Below are 18,037 nucleotides of genomic sequence, written 5' to 3' on the forward strand. Positions count from 1 at the left end.
GAGATAGGTAAGAAAGATTTATTACACGACTTGAAGAAATGAATTGAATTAGGGCATGTGCGGGAGTAGTAAAAATATGTCAGTAAGTTTGCATTTGAACTTGCAGATATATTTCTGCACATATTCATTCACCCAAACAAAGATTTTACTTTTTATAAACTATCCTTGGTGCATGATTACTATTTACTGTTAATTTAAGTGCGACATGATCAGCAGTTTAAAGAGTTTATCAATTAAATATCTAGACACACACGCATACATTTACTGTTTTATTTATATAGATTTGTTCTAGGAAACTAATTGCCTGGATGTTACTGTTTCTTATGGTTCTCATTGACAAGTGCTCAATACAATAAATAGAGCATGTACATTTAAACACCTAGTTGAACTATAGTCTTTTATAATTTATACAAGGAAAGCTACTTGGTGATATCTGAAAAAAAAAAAAAAAAAAAAAAAAAAAAAAATACAATATTACTCTTGGGAAGTGGTATATTGTATGGCACAGAAGTGCTCAATAAAATAGATATAGCAAGTATGTTTAACCGCCGCATTGCCCGAGAATTATGTTATATTTTATACAAGAAAAACTACTGTTACCCAGGAGTCATAATATTACATTACATTTTTTAAATAGTATATAGTAATCCAAAAGTGCTCAATAACCTAGATTGAGCAGGTGTATTTTAATTGCAGCATTGTCTGGGAGAAACAACATCACTTTTCTTATATCACTAGCAGTTCAGCCTGGCTTTGCTCAGGCCCTATGTACTGTTTATAACTTGCCCTATGTGTGAATACTCTTTATGTAAAATTTCAAATGCTTAGACCAAAAATTGACTGAGTAATTTGGTAGAGACCGCAGAGGTAATTTTATAAAAACTGACCCCTTAAAATTTATTGTTTTGGTCTCAAATCAAAATAAAAAGTTTGACCTATGTCAAAGTTACCTACATATAAATTTCAAGTCTTTAGACTTAAAATTGGTGGAGGAGTGGTAGAATCTGCAAAAGTCAACTTTCAACTTCGACCTTTTGGCAGCCAAATTTTCATCCCAAAAACTGATTAAAATGCTTGCCGCGTGTCTGAATACTCGTTATGTAAAATTTCAAATGTTTAGACCAAAAATTGGCCGAGTAGTTTGCTAGAAACTGCAAAGGTCAAATCTTTTAAACATTGACTTCTTGGCAGCTCAAATTTTCAGCCTAAACCAATTAAAAAGCTTGCTCTATCTCCGAATACACTTTATGTAAAATTTTTAGACCAGAAACTGGCAGAGACAGCAGAGTTCAATTTTTTTTTTTTTTTAAACTTTAACCCCAATTTTGGCCCTTTAACATTCATTGTTATTGATTTGGCCTCAAATCAAATTAAAAAGTTTGATCCATGTTCAAGTAACCTACATTTGAAATTTCAAGCGTTTAAACCCAAAATTGGTGGAGGAGTTTGGTAGAGTTTTCAAAGGTCAAACGTTGAACTTTGACCCCTTGACAGGTAAATTTATGGCTGAAAACCGATTAAAAAGATTTCCTCAAATCTCAATACTCCTTATGTCAAATCTCGAGTCTGTAGCCTGAAAATTGACACACATACACAATTTCACTTTTATAGATACAGACTTTATGAGAAAAGCTACATGTTGCCTGAAAGTCATAAGAGTAATTATAGTATTATATTTGGAAAGTGTAAATTTGTGCACAGATGCATTTCCATCTAAAAGTCAGAAACTACATAAGATACAGTTTCAAACTACATAACTATCAGCATCATTTTTCTTCATACTTTGATTTTAACCATCCTTTTGACAGTGTTGTGAAGAACTTACTAACATTACAATATTATATTTTAGTAAATGAGGGAGGGTAAGTGAGAAACTTGTATTCTACTTGGAGGTATCTGGACGCATTAAATATAAATTACAGCATTACATTTAAATCCCTTTGGACTATTTTCATTATCATGAGTCACAAAATGCATTTAGCATAATTGAAATGGGTTAAGCTTCAATTTTTCAAAATATTTTAGCAGTTTTTGAGATATTTGATGGTTTAGACCAAAAATATTGATATGATTTAAAAAAAGAAAATTGGATGGAAAAATTTAAGTTTTTGAGTCAAATTTCATTTTTTTCTCCTACTGAGTTATTTTATTTACAAAAAAGCCAAAAAAGATCTAATGGTCTGAAGAAAAACTAGACATATCAAACAGTTTCGAAATATCTGAGTTCTTGAAATATGACAAAGATACAGACTCAGGCCAAAGTAAAAGAAACATTGACTACTTTGAAGAAACTTTATCCAAACCGGTCATAGAGTACACCTATAACTTAAAATATTGAAAATCTCAGGGTTACTATTGGCAACAGAACTTTGATGGAATTGGCAATACTGAATTGAGGTCCAACACTGATTGTATTATTCTTAAGATGGCAGTCATTCATAAACTTAATGGTCACTATTCAGCTAGTGACTTGAACAAAACAAGGTTTTTAAAGTAATTTCTGCACCATTAAGAATTATCAAATATTTGCATATTATGAATAAAAAAAATAATTCCGAAACTATCATGAAACTTGATGTACCTTCTTTAGAAATATTTTTAGTTAACTTTGGTCAGTCATATTTTCAATCCTATTCACCATAAAAATTCCCACCAAATAACACCAGTTCTAGTCATCAAGGTTTAAAACCCGAGAAATCTCAAGAATATTTAATCAAATCTAATGTTGCTAACTAATTAGAATATAAAGTATATGTAAATATATTAATGGATGTAGGGACTTTAACCCTTCTCTATCTTTAAGGTTTGTGAAACTCTTTAATAATGAAATCTATTTGTGTACATGGGAATATCAGCAGCAGTCTTGGGAAGAGGCGACCTGTGTCCTTGTGTGTTCAGTTTTCTTCCAGTATTACTAAAAGATTTAACAGTGTGTTTATAGATATTTCCTTTTGAGTTTTGTAAGATTTCTAGCTTTTCATTTTTTAACTGAATAAAAATATTTAATGTATAGACACATTAAATTAACACTATTAGAATGCTAATTTTATTCTCTTTCCATCTATATAATTGTTTTAAAAATTAGCTCACAAATAAGAGCTATGGCTTGTAAGTAGGCTAATTTATAAAATTATTCCTAAAATAAGAGATTTATTTAAACATTAGACGTGAAATTTTGCTGATGTCCAACAAAAAGTCATCAGCTTTTTATGCTTGTACAAAATGCAAAGAATTGTTGATTTTTGTTTATATATATATATATATACATATATATACACACACATACACAGTCACTGCTTTAATTTTACTTTTTACATTTTTAAATTCAAATGTACATTTTATTTTAGTATTTAATTTATATTTTTATTTGATTGTTTTATTTAATAATTAGCGTTTCTCATCCATAAATGTTGTTTATTATATTTATCAAGCTGATCTTAAAGATCAACTAGACTCAACCAACATGTTTTCTTTACATACCCGCCCCCTCTTTAATTTTTTCTTGCAATTCCTTAAAACGTCAGTAGCTGACTTTCGTTTAGTCAGGGACCTGAACCTTGGATTAACCACTAAGGAGGCTGTCCTATCAGCCGGTGCAAAGTACTGGAGTTGTTGTATTGCTATTTGGTGAATGGATTCTGGGCCATGCAGTAGCTTCTGGTGGGGCCTCTAGATGTCATATTAGTGGGTAATTGTTACGGCTTTACCTTATGTTCTCCAAAAAAAAAAAAAAAAAAAAAAAAAAAAAAAATTGTTTCTTTTTCTCTCTTAGTTTTTCCCTCTGTCACGCTCTAAGCAAGTCTGACGACCTAGTCCACATATCCAAAAACTCCATAAGTTTCAAGAAAAAATACACGGTTAAACCCGGATCTCCAACTTCCAATGTAGACCCCTCACTACCATGTCTCCTTCTCCAACATCAGAGGTCTATGTCCTAAGCTTCCAGAGGTTGAAACCCAATTACAGGAGACTAAACCAGACCTATTACTTCTAAGCGAAACTGGCATTGGAGAGACTATTTCCCTAGATGAGTTCATAATTAAAGGATACTCTAACTTAACTTCTAAATCTGACTCCCATGGGCATGGAATATGTGCCTATATTAAAGATGGCTTTCCCATGTGGTAGGGACATCTCCAGAGAAGATCCTAACTTACCCTACATGTGCTTCCGGGTTGCACTTGCTCAAACTACTGCATTTATATTTACTCTCTATTGCCCCCCCCCCACACACAACAGCAGAGTTACTATTTTTAAAAGCATATCTGAGAAAATTGACCACGTCCTATCTGCTTATCCTTCAGCTAACATTCATGTATGTAGACTTCAAATGTTCACAATGTGGAATGGTTGTCCCACGCAAACAAGACCGATGATGAGGGGAGGTTCTGTCATGATTTCTCCATTGCTTATGACCTCACTCAGATTGTTCACAAACCCACCCATGTGCCCGACACTGACGGCCAGTATGCGAGTCTCCTAGAACTTTTTCTCACAACTTGCCCTGAACTATGTTCAGTTTCCGTTCTGTCTTCTTTTGGATCTTCCGACCACTCTGTTGTATCAATTAAGATAAAAATGAAATGTAATAAGTCCTCAGACGTACCTCTCTATCGTACAGTATATCGATACACAATGACTGACTGGGATAGCTTCCATACATTTACATCGGATCTACCTCTGCGTTCCATGTTTAAAAAGGATGTGTCCTCCATAGTATCAGACCTGACAGAATGGTTAATTGTAGGTATAGACCATTCCATACCCCCGAAAAAGTTCCAGTATTAAATAGAGAAGTAATCAACCATTTCAGCAAAAAAAAAAAAAACCTTAGTGACACAATATGGTTTCCGTTTTGCTAGATCTACAGCAGATGTGCTTACAGTTATAGCTCATAGGATTAGTGAATCTCAACGGAGGCAACCTTTCTAGGGCAATTGCTCTTGACATATGAAAGGCCTTTGATAGAGTATGGCATAAAGGTTTACTTCACAAGATTTTCAGCTATGGAATAGCTGGAAATGTCTTCTCAATTATTAAATCATTTCTCTCTGATAGGTTCATTAGAGTAGTAGCTGATGGGCAAAAATCAGAAGCTCACAGTATTAATGCTGGAGTCCCTCACGGGTCCAACTCTTTTCCTGATCTACATTAATGATCTTCCAAATCACATCCTTACATCATTCGTAGACATTTATGCTGATGACACTTCATCTATGGTAGCACATCTAAGACCGTAAACGACCAAGTTTTCTCTGATTCTCTCTCCTCTGATCTTGAGCATGTGCTACAATGGAGAAAGGAGTGGCTGGTTACTTTTAATGCATCTGAAACCAAGCTTCTATCTTTACATCATCAATATACTGAACCCCATCTGACATCAATTGAAATGAATGGCTCTCGTCTTGGGGAGGCCTCATGTTTTGACAAGCTTTTGAGCTTGCCCTTTACTCCTGATCTTAAATGGAAGACGTACATCAAATTTGTTGCTAAGGCCGCTGGAAAAATGGGTGGGATCCTTCTATTGATCCAGTAGATATCTCACTGCTGATGAAATTCTCTATCAATATAAGAGCCAGGTACGTCCATCGTTGCGACATCTGGGCAGGAGCTGCTAAAAAGGACTTGTCCTGCCTTGATAGAGTTCAAAATAGACTTTGTAGCCTTGTAGGAGATGTCCTTTTCTCTTACCTGCAACCTCTATCTCACAGAAGAGATGTTGCAAGTTTGTCTCTGCTTCATCGCTATTTTCATGGCAAGTGCTTGACTGAGCTTCAATCTATGCCCCCCACCTCGCCAAACTTTCACAAGAAACACTTGTCTAGCTGAAAACACTATCAATAATTCCCCCCCACTCTGTATCTGTGCCTAAACCTAAATGTAGATTCCATGAACAAAGCTTCTTTCTTAGAACTGCACACCTGTGGAATTGTCTTCTGTTTTCCTGCTTTCCAGCAGACTACAATATGGTTGTCTTTAAGTCCAACGTAAACAAGTTCTTGATGAGCCGTTCCACTTAAGTTAACAAATTTACTGCATGTCCGTTAATAACGATTACTATATTGTTCAATTGACTACTGTACACTCTTAACCCTTATCCCCAAGTGGTCTCTGGCCTTGATAAGTGGTTATGCCTATGTTAAAAAAAAAAGAAAAATTAGGTAGGGATATAGATGGTTAAAGGTTCAAGAGTTCAAACGCAATGTATAGAAACGGAAATTGAATTTGTTTAGATGTAAAAATAGCAAAATAAAATAAAAAACATGGCAAATAATACATTATCTATGCCCAAATAATGTGTCTAAAAGAAACAACATGTATTTTGAGTAGTAATGATCACCGAAGAATCCCATCAGATTTGTCTAGTTTCAGTAGAGCAGAATCCCTGATGGCCAAGTACTTATCTTGTGAGACCATCATAAAAAAAAGAAAAAATCATTACAAAAACAGCAAGATGGTATTTTACACTGTCCTTCGGGGAAAATAATCAATTTAAGGTTTAACAGAGTTTCAAAAGAAACATCAAATAAAATTCATAATGTGTAACAAAAGACCACTGGAATGCAATTTGCTTATATATATATATATATATATATATATATATATATATATATATATAGCAGAAAATGGAATATGTGAAATCAACATTGAAAAAAAAAAAAAAAAAAAAAAAAAAAATTTTAACAAAAAATGGTATTTTCTATGAATAAAAGCCAGGAAATGAGATATTGATTATCAAAAATCTTCAAATCTTGAAAAGTCAACTTCTATTGAAATGGAGAGAAAAGATGCTGAAAGATGTGGATGAAAATATGAATCAATCATATCCTGAGTGTTCACTGCATGTCACATGTAGTTCTGGGATTCCATACATACAGACATGAAGACTTTCAGCTATATGATACAAATATTTGTGCAAGAGACCCTTCCAATCTTCCACTTATGGAAGTCTCCAGAAACACAACTAAGGACAACATTTGAGGGGTTTGTGATAGCTGGGGATCATTATGGAACCAGAGACAATGGGGATAATCTGTATCAAGAAAATAGTATACAATTTATAATAGGAGACAAGCAGTTCTCTACACTTTATTCAGGCACTAGTTGAAGCTTTTTTTTTTCTCACAAAAATCACTTTATTGAAATCTTGCAAATAGTACATAATCCAAACATTAAGTTAAAAACAGTTAAAGCAGGTTTGATAATGCCACAATATAGCAATGTTTTGAAATGATTTAATCAATATTGAATCTTATAGTAATATCCAAAATATTCACAAATATTTGAAACCTTTAGAACAAGATTGCTTCATTATTCTACATAATCCCTGGTCTGAAGGCGAGAGACTGTGCCAGGGTAGAATTTTTTCTTTTTTTAATCTTCAGGAATACAAGTTTTTCTTTGAAAAGACAACCAACCTATGAGAATATTGAAATATACTCTGGAATGTATATTTAACTGCAAAATGTTAAAAGAAAACTTTGGGAAACATTGACATTGAAAATATAGTTTGGTTTATGTTGGTTTTGACGATGATGCTGGGTAAATTCTATGAAACTATTTTATTTGGGGGATCACTACTTATAAAAGCCCAGAGACCACTCTAGGATAAGGGTTAATGAGTGTTAGATAAACGGTGAGACAACACAGTGATGATCAGTAATGGTGGAACTCGAGTATGGTTTAATTATATAATAGAACTGATCAACAAGAACTTATTTAGATTAAACTTAAAACAACCATGTTATAGCGAGTTGAGAAGCAGACAGTTCTAAGAAAGAAATTCTGCTAAAGACGAATCTTTGTTCCAAAAAATTTACAGGAGGAAGGGTACCATAAATTGAAGCTCAGTTGAGGATCTACTATAAAAGTAATGACAAAGCAGAAACAGACTCGCAACATCTTTTCAAGAAAGAGGAAGTAGGGAGGTGAAAAGGTTCTCACCCAGTAGATTTCAAAGATATTTTTGTACCTTATCAAAGAGGGAAAAGATACTCTTAGCAGCTCATTCCCAGATGTAGCAACAGTATTCCATCTTAAAATGCATTTGGCTCTTGTACAGATAGAGGACTGCATAGGAATGATATACTGGGGGTAAATTTCTTGGTCTGCATTCCATGTTATTTACATATCATTTAAATTGTTTTACCAAGAATTGAACTTACACCCTTTTAGTAAAATTTGCATTTCAGAATATTTATTAATCAACTTATCCAGTAGGATTAACTGATAAAAGACAAAAAGGAATGAATGTACACCGAGAACAGTTCACTCCCAGCAGCTTAAATAAAGAATTCAGTTTAAAATTCCTAGAAGGTTACTAGCATAAAAGACACCAAAAAAGGCTTCAGCAGGATTTTAAATGGTTTCATGATGATTCTGAGAAAATGAAAAGGTTAATCTGGAAATGCGAGAGTTCATATTACATATGTGGTGCCAGAGAAATTTTTGCCAAATCATAAGACAAGAGAATTTAATCACATAAGAAAATTGTAAATTTGTTTAAAAATCCAGTAATGCAAAATGAGACTAATTCTTCTGCAATGAAATCATGTGACCATTTATATATATATATAGAGAGAAATGTGTTTATTTATAATTATGAAAGGTACAATCGATTAATAAATAATCTGATCCATGAATCTGGTTATTATAGTACTTATTGAAGAAATTCCATATTGAATGGAAAATATAAAATCTATTAGCATACAAGGAATATATATTAGCTTAGATTGGTTATTTATAAACAGCAAACACAGAATTTCACTTTTCGGTCCAGAAAATACTTAATCGTTTGCATCTTTTTGATAATGTTCTTTCCTTTTTTGTCATCTTAAATTGTGTTCTTGATTACAGTGGGAGTAGATGGAAGGGAGGGAGTTTTTATTTTCGCATATCTTTATTACGAATATTTAAAAATAAAATTTAAAAAAGGAATAAAAAAACATTAGTTTTTTAACAAAGACTGTAAAAATCACTAACAAAAATTTTTTTCTTTAAATCTTAAAAATTTTTTTTTTTTTTTTTAAATCTTAAAAAAAATTTTTTTTTTTTAAATAATCACAAAATACAGGGTGGGAGAGATTTATATTTCAAATTTCTGCTAAGTCACTTCAAAGAAAACAAATATAACACTTTTGAGTTCAATAATTGGCTGACAGGAAGGGGATAAATCAGCTCCAAATTGTTTTTTCCTACACACAAGTAATAAATTTAAACTGTGGCAAGTGAGAACAAGAATGAAAGATGCTTTACTTACCTCGCCAACGTACTCCACAACAAAAGATCCTCGTTTGATATTTTGAAGCGTTTTTACACCCCATCCACGACCATTTGATGTGCGAAAAACAGAGACTTTAAATCTGCGTCCCTGCTGTACGACACGGTTTGGGCATTCTGGACCACATTTGCATCGTTTGTTACACTCATAAATGGGAACACCACGAGACACCCGCAAGCGCTTACCACGATAAAAAGCAAATTCTGTGCCACAGTTTGCGGGACAGCAGGATTTGCGTTCACTATAGCAGTCAGTGCATTCACAGCCGACAAGGGGATCTTGAGGGATCTCAATCCCATCCATGGCTTTATAGTCATTGATATATACAAAATTTTCAGGAGGGCCTTCTAGGTCGACAGTATTCTCAACAGAGATTGGTGCAGGATCAGCACAGACCGCATTCAGCTTGTCCTGCCATTCTTGCAAAGCTACCTGCACAAGTTGTTTTGTCTGTTTGTAGCATTTACTTTTGGTATTGTTGTAGCTGTTCGGACGGATTCGCCGTGGTTTGCGATCTTTAAACGTCATCAGACCCTTTATTATCTTATTTGTGCTGCCATGCCTCACCGTCGACATAGACATAATTTGCATAGGCGTGATTTTTTCATGGACAGGTGACTTGAACAGCTTATCAACCAATTCTTCAACTTTTCTTCGTTTGCTCATTACTTCATTTTCGGGAGGCAATCGCTTTGATGTCTTTCGATTACTTCTTTTATGATAATCTGTGATCAATTCGTGGCACTCAAGATTGTCCTCTGGTTCCCACGTGTTAAATTCATGGCTCCAACCTTTCCACTTGATGTAATAATAGGTTACATTCTGAAACAAAAGAAAAATTAAAATCAAACATTAAAAAAAAAAAAAAAAAAAAAAAAAAAATACTTTATCGTTTACGGCTTTATTTGTTCTGTCAAAAATTTAACAGAAGTAAAGGAAAAGGGAGGGGTATTTTTATATCACAATAAAATAGATTGCATGTATATTATTTAATTGGAATTCATTATTCGGATGAGTATTATTAATTTTTTTTTTATTGCGGACTATTATCCTCATCTAAGAAAGATGAGGATAATAGTCCGCAATAAAATGAAATTAATTAAAACAGATTGCCTTTTAAATCTATATAATTATAAAACTCAAATGACCTTGTAACGAGTGACGTAACCCACTTTTACATTTCTAAATACAAAATAGTTGTGCGAGAACGGTGAATTTGTTGACACATTTACTAATCTGTTTCAATATTAGTTTTATTTTATTTTATTTATTTAGGTTTTATTTTTTGCTTCAGGTTTTATTAATTTTTTTTTTTTGAGATTTTAAGTTCCTATAACTTGGTTGAAGGATTCCAATATGGGTTTTTCATTCTTATATTTCTCATTAGTAGGTTCATGTGCATTTTTGCTGCTAAATGACTTTCATCGGCATTCACTTCGTAGGAAAATCATGTTTAATTTTCGATTTTTGAGCGATTATTCAGAAAAAATAGGTAACTTTATACGAATAGGGAGGATTTTTTTTTCATGTTTGAGTGATCCATCCGTGATTTTTCATTTTAACATACTTTCATAGAAATTTTTTGTTATGTCAAAAAAACAAAAAAAAAAAATATTTTCTTTACGTCACAAGTGTCACGCTCATACATGAATTCCATAGCTAATATAACATACTAACCCTACGAGTGACGAGTAGTCTAGTAATGAATAAAATTCCTCAAAATAGATTTCTTCCCAATAGCTGTTAATTGCTCGGACCTGCCATCCTAAACAGAAAATAATGTCACCACTTATCAAGGTTCAAAGGTCAGTGAAGCATAAGGGTGAATGCAGTGGTTTCCAACCACAGTGTGCCATGGAATGATTACTGGTGTGCCACGAAGAGATTATAGGTCAAAGTTATAAGTTAGCAAACCTAATAGAATCTGGCAGCTACAGCAAAGAACAAAAAATCTGAACCAAAAAACAAAGACTCTCAGCAGGATCAAACATCTAATACCCCCTACAAAATATAGGGAAGTGACTCAACACCACAGCAGGCTACCACATCTTTACGATCTACCCAAGATCCATAAAGACACATCCATCGGCATCACCCGAGGCTCAGCATGCCACCTTTTGAGCTGATTCTTAGTGAGGATAATAACCCCAATCGTGGGCAAATTCTCATATGTCCAGAACTCAGCTCACTTTGAAGAAAAAAAAAAAAAAAAATGCTTCCATCTCTTCTAACCAAATCGGGAGCCTAGATGTAGTGAGTCTATTCACAAAAAAAAAAATCCATTGATGAGACGAACAGTGATACGGGAAAGACAGACCTCAGATACCACACTAAAGAAATGCACATGCACTCCAATTAACAATTTAACACATTTGCTGCCAATTACGAATATTCTTGTACCCTGGCATTTGCTTAGCCTTGCCCGCTACTATTAAACTCATAGTAACAAAATTCTTTTTTTATTAGTCAATGCGCGCTCAGCACATACGATAATTGTCTAACTTGAACTGGCACGTCAAAACACATTGAAAAGTATGTTTACGAGTTATCTCGTATTTGACCCCTGTCATGTATTGTTTTTTTTCTAATGAATACGTAGAAGTTATAAGTTGAATGATTCATTATAAATAAAAGCTGATTGGAGTTATTTTTATTACAAAAAAAATACACAAACTGATAAAAACTGACAATTCAAAGTAAAAGTGGCTCGTGACAATTACTTTAAAAATAAATACAAATTTAATATATATTTCATATTATATTCATATGCATTATTTGTTGACTTTAGTTTTTGGAAATTGCAGAAAAATAGTTTGATAATGACAATAAATTTAATAGAGCTATAGCTGGCAGCAAATGTGTTAATCGAGATGCTATCCCCCTGTAAACACCACACATTTCATGATGGGAACCAATATATACAGACAGGAAGAAGGCTTAGCTATGGGATTGTCCTTATCACCAGTGCTAGCCAACATATATGGAGCACTTCAAGGAACTGGTAATAAGATCAGCCCAACAAAAACCAACCACGTGGCTATGATATGTGGATGATACTTCCATAATCTGGCCCCACCAGGAGGATATTCAAGTACTACTGGACAATGAACTCGATCCACCCATCCATTCAGTTCACCATGGAAAAGGAAGATAACTATCCTTTCTGGATGTACTGATAACCCGCACTGATCAGAGCTTTGTGACATTCGTATACTGAAAGCCAATCTTTACAGGACAATACTTTAACCCACACCATCCACGTGCTGTAAAGAAAGGTATAGTCCAATACCTACAACATCGAGCAAGGACAATATGTAATAACACTCCCAATAATGAATTTCAAGAGATTGCCAATCTAAGAACAACAAACAACCTCCAACAAAATAACTATCCAGAGAGTATGACATCAACTCCAGAAAATTCAGATCAAACACCAAAGGACACCATCTAAAAATCTACCAGTCTACCTACCATACTGAAAAGATCTATCCAAAAAAATAATATGCAATGGATATGATATTAGGGCAGTATTTAGGAGCAACTCAACACTCCCAAAAAACCTTGTGCAAGTAAAACCCCCAACCGAAAAACCCATGATAAAAAACTGTGTTCGAGACTTCATGTAAATGTGTGAAACTTTACAAAGGTAAAAACATGCCGCCCCCTCAAAGTAAGACTAGAAGAACACCGAAAAGCTGGCACACGTGGAGAAATCGAAAAATCAGCCCTAGAAAAAAAGGCACCCATTCACCAATGTGGGACGATGTTAAAATACTAGACATAGAAGATGGAGGATGAGAAAACTAAAAAAAAGCAGCACATATGGTGGATAGCAACAACACCCTAAGCCATCCAAGTATTGAATTTAGTCACAGTTGGAATCCATTAATTACAATTTTACATGGAGAAAATAAGAAAAAAATATGCCCAACCCAAAAGATAATCCCTCAATAAAAATTTTCTATGAGTGGCCTCCCTTGCACTGTGTTAAAAAAAAAAAAAAAAAAAAAAAAAAAAAAAAAAAAAAAAAAAAACATGCATGGAATGTCTATGCACAGTTTCGTAAAACTTTTTTTTTCTTTTTTTTTTTTTTACTAATATTGACAACTAGCATAAGGATTCAGTTAAAATTGAATCATGAGAAAGTCTTAAATATCCTAGTGACCCCTGAAAATTGACCTTTTTTATAATTTACACTCTCAAACCCACAGTCCGATTTCTTTGTTTCAACAAATAGACAACAAACACACACAAACACTTGGGCAACGCCAGGCACCCAAGCTAGTCTATAGTCGCTTTTTTTGCCGATATTTTCAAAAGTCATCCCCTCTTTTCGATTGACTAGCCTTAATTTAAACATTCGTCACTAGTGTTTGGCGATGGGTGCAACAGCAAAGATGTCTTTTTTTTCAGTCTTTCCCTTCTTTGTGGTATGGGTTCAAGCCTGCCTGCCTACTACCACTTTTTTTTGATCAACACCTATCTCCAAACACTTGGGCAACGCCAGGCGCACTGGCTAATTATATGGAAAACACCAAGTAGCTTTGTGATAAAGGGACATAATTCTTGTATCTACAATAATACAATGCAATTTCAGAACTGTATTTCTATTTTATTTTCAATATTTAAAAAAAATATTTTAATGGTATTTTAAAAAAATTTAATAGTATTTATTTCGATTTTATTTCTAATATTTCAACACAAATTTTTACTGGACATAAAGAATATGATTTTCAAGACCCTTTGAAGACATTTCCCATATTTTCAAGATAAAAATAAGGTCACTTCAAGGCAAGAAAAAAAAAAAAAAAAAAAAAAATCAAGGAGTTTTCAAGCCTATGCACTTGGCCACACTGATGAGTCTCCAAAAACTTGAGCCTATGAATAACATTTTATTTCTACATACCATGTTTGTTTCAAGATTACTATTGAGGAAAGTTTCAATTTTGAGATTAAATTATTTTATTTAGGTTCACCTGAAACCAGTTATATTCCATAGAGATGGAAGGAAAAGGAACTACAGCCAATAGGGGACAAGATTCATTGTGGAAAGAGACACCCTAAATGGAGAGTTATGCAGCAAGAGATTTGTTGACATTAAACTTGAATTTCTGCATGTTGGTACAGTTAGAGAAACAGAATTCCAAAGGTAATAGATTCGAGAAAAGAAGCTATTAAAGTAGAAAGTTTCTGGAGACCTCTACAGTGAGTGGGTGAGATTTTACTGATTGTCAGAATTTGGTTTGTTGAAAAATCAACCACCTATGGGTTATTGAATGCTGAATAAAGTTGCCAAACGGAATCTAGAAAATATGTTTAATTTTACAATGATAGGAACATTACATTTTGGCAGTGGTAATTTTTATTCTCAACATGATTTAACCCTCAGCCACCGCCTTCTAGTATCTATTTAGAAGGAAAAAGATTTTAATTTTAGAAGAATCCGACTAAATAATCCGGTTGGGGATGAATTTATGCATATTAGGGCTGATGTGATCAGCAGATTGATCAGATTAGGCCTCGCCATTAGCCACACTAGAGTGTTGCAAGTTATGTGACCTTTTATGCAACCAAGCCATAAACTGCTCAGCCACCAAAATCCCATCTTAAAGCATCATAGGTTATCACTCACGGCCTATAGATAGCCTAATTTTTGTGGAGATTACCACTCTGCATGGAGTTGCAGTCAGCGAATTTGTGGCCCTACTGACAGAGCACAGTTTGTCGGGGGGATTTATGCTGAGAAAGTATAAGTGAATCAATTTTATCAAAGCACAGTAGTCTGTGAAAATACTTGTAAAAGGAGGAAAGGGATGCAACTCTGGTGATGGGACAGTCGTTAGAGCCGAGTAAACAGTGTGAGACCTATTAGAATAAAGATTTTTGTTTATATTTTATCCAAGAGGCAGACGAGTGGATGGTGCATCAGCCCCTCTATGGCAGCAATAATCCATGCATAGGCAAATGGTGGCTTTATAGAGATATAGCATTCTGGCAAGTGTGCAAAGATTCTTAGCCTGGTAGAGGAGGTCCACCTTATTTGTAGCAGACTTGGATGCATCTGCTATATATTTTCTTCATGTTAAGCAGAGTGAATATTGAACTCTCGGATAAGTTGCTATTATCCATAACAATTGATGGTGAGAAAGGTTTCTTATAGTTGTTAAAGGAAAGCCGCTTTGCCAACCCCTGATCTACGATATATATATATATATATATATATATATAGTATTTCAAAATCAGTAACATGTTTTGATGGTGATAAATGAAAAAAAACGTGTGTGTGTGTGTGTATATATATATATATCACACACAAATATAAATAAAAGGATGAAAGATTTACTCACATCATCAACCGCCTTGTCCAAAACGTCGTCCACCTCAAAATTTGCGTTTTGGTCCCACAGGACATCTCCAGTGAACATAACTAGAAAGTGAAAGGTAGAAGAGTATTAAGACAAAATGATTATACATATGGAAATGAACTGAATTTATGACTGGAAAAGGCTAAATGAAAAGATATAAAAATAAGTTGGAACTTATCTCTTAATTCCATAAAAAATAAGCGTAATACCAGACTTCAGCCTATAAACTTTAATCCTAAAGATTAAATTTTTATCTGCTTCAAAATGGAAACTAGACAGAAACCAAAACTGTTTGGTATAGTATTGTTACTACCAAATGAGCATTTCTTTTTCTTTTTTTTAAATATAAATCATTACTTAAAGATCTGAAAACTACTCGAGGATAAGGGTCTAAGGTGGTCACTGAGACAGCATAATGATTGGTAGTAGTGGAAATTGAGTAGAATTTGATTATTTAAGAGGACGGCTCAACAAAAGCTTGTTTACATTGGATTTGAAAACAATCACATCATAGTCATTTGGAAAACAGTATAGAGTTTCACAGGTGAGCAATTCTAGGAAAAAAACTTTATGGAATTTACATTTAAGCACAGAGAGTGGAGGAAATTGTTGACAGCTGTTATAGCTAGACATGTGTTGTGAATGTTTTGCAGACATATCCAAGGAACATGTAGAGGAAAATAGTTTGTTTTAACAAAATTAAATTTTAACATTTGTACTAGCAACAGGAAAAATAAATAAAAATATATAAACATTTAATATCTATTTTTGTTAATGAGAATGATGAAAAATCTCCAAAATCTATTTGACATTATAAGAATGGAATATTTTCAAATTAAAATAAAATAAAATAAAAAATAAAAAAAATAAAAACTTGTTTCATTCAGTTTGAGTCACTTAGGTGGCCATGCAGATATATTTTCAAAGAAAAGAAATAAAAAGTTTCAACAAATATTAGCCGATTCAACAAATATTTCACTAAATGTTATGACACTCTAGCAACATTTACAAAACCCTTTCCATGAATCTGCAATATCTACCTAATTGGTTGAATATTGAAAAATAGGCTTTGATTAAATACAATATTCACTTTAAATATGGTTAAAATATGAATGAATTTAATTTGAGAAAAATAAAACAATACATTCATAAATTTTTTAAACAAGTAGAATCAATAAATCTCAGCAGTAGTAGTTGTAATAGCATTCTAAACAGTAACGCTTTGTATTTTTTTTTTTTTTTTTTTTTTTTTATAAAAATGGTAAATGTTATTCAGTTAAGTTCGGCTTACAATAATTGCAATCAAACAGATTTCCGGTTCTTCAATTGTAACATTTACTGTTTGGTTATTTTGTTTTATGGCATATCAAAACCTTTTCGGGTTATTTAATGATGAATCTAGTAATTTTGTAAACAGTTTTTATTCTTTAAGTTTTTTCTTTTATATTTTTAAATATTTATTTATGGAGTTTGGTTTAGTTTTGTTTTATGATATACCAATCATTTTCAGTTTAATGTTGAATACATTAATTTCGGAAAAAGTTTCTATTTTCAAATATTTATTAATATGTTTGGTTTGTTTAGTTGAAAGTAATTGTTTTTGACTTTGCAAAACATGATTGAAGGGAAAGGAAAAAGCAACAAGATCAATATTTGGTGTACTTTTGTTCAAGGAGCCAATATGTTCACACAGTCTGATCTAATAGCACTAAATGCTCTCACAAATATTACCACTCCAAGCCAACTGAGGGCAATGGTAACTAAGAGGCAACTCCACATTCCCTACAACTGGATGTTTTTAAGGTCATATCTAGAACCAATTTAATTCTGTAATTTATCTACTTTTGTGTCATTGCTTTTTAGTCTTTATACAGGAACTTAGATAAATTGAATAGTGTATTTTAAGTAGATTGAAACACTGGTATAAACATAATAGACAATGTCCAACTGATGATTAACAATTTAAAAATAAAATCACAATTCATGCAGAAACCTTTGAAGAATATATAGCAAAAAGTTATAATATTGGTTCTATTCACACCAAAAAATAATTCTATCATTAATAAATGTAAACTCACTAGTCAAAGAAATTATAAGACTTGAATGCAGTGAAAAAATTACAAGGAGGAAAAGAAACAGGATTAAAATCGTATATAAATGTTTTTGTAGTAAAATGTGATTAAAACATGTAAAAATCAAAGACTATACAGTGCAAACAAGAAATGTAGCATTTCCAGTTAAATATTTTAGACTGCTAGAGCTGCTTGACATTGCCTGGGTCTATTATAAGAAAATAAATATATAAAAAAATGTTAAGTAGTGTAACATTTGTGTCTCCAAAGCATTACTAACCCCATCCTCACTCTAGAAGAAAAAATCTTTTGGATATATA

At 33.0% G+C, this 18,037-nt stretch overlaps 1 protein-coding gene across 2 annotated transcripts in view; it reads right to left on the reverse strand.

Moving 5' to 3' along the window:
- The window catches only part of LOC145292763 (histone-lysine N-methyltransferase SUV39H2-like), a 55,669-nt gene that overhangs the window by 12,284 nt on the left and 25,348 nt on the right, over positions 1-18,037 (reverse strand). For both annotated transcript variants that reach the window (XM_080138801.1, XM_080138805.1), the window contains exons 2-3: positions 15,628-15,707; positions 9,260-10,102 (exon numbers count right to left, since the gene is read on the reverse strand). In XM_080138801.1, coding sequence (XP_079994927.1) covers positions 9,260-10,102; positions 15,628-15,707 — 923 coding nt within the window. The remainder of the gene's footprint in view (positions 1-9,259; positions 10,103-15,627; positions 15,708-18,037) is intronic.

This window comes from Euprymna scolopes, chromosome 2 (genome assembly GCF_053919585.1).
Source record: "Euprymna scolopes isolate OS-2025 chromosome 2, ASM5391958v1, whole genome shotgun sequence".
Classification (NCBI taxonomy): domain Eukaryota; kingdom Metazoa; phylum Mollusca; class Cephalopoda; order Sepiida; family Sepiolidae; genus Euprymna; species Euprymna scolopes.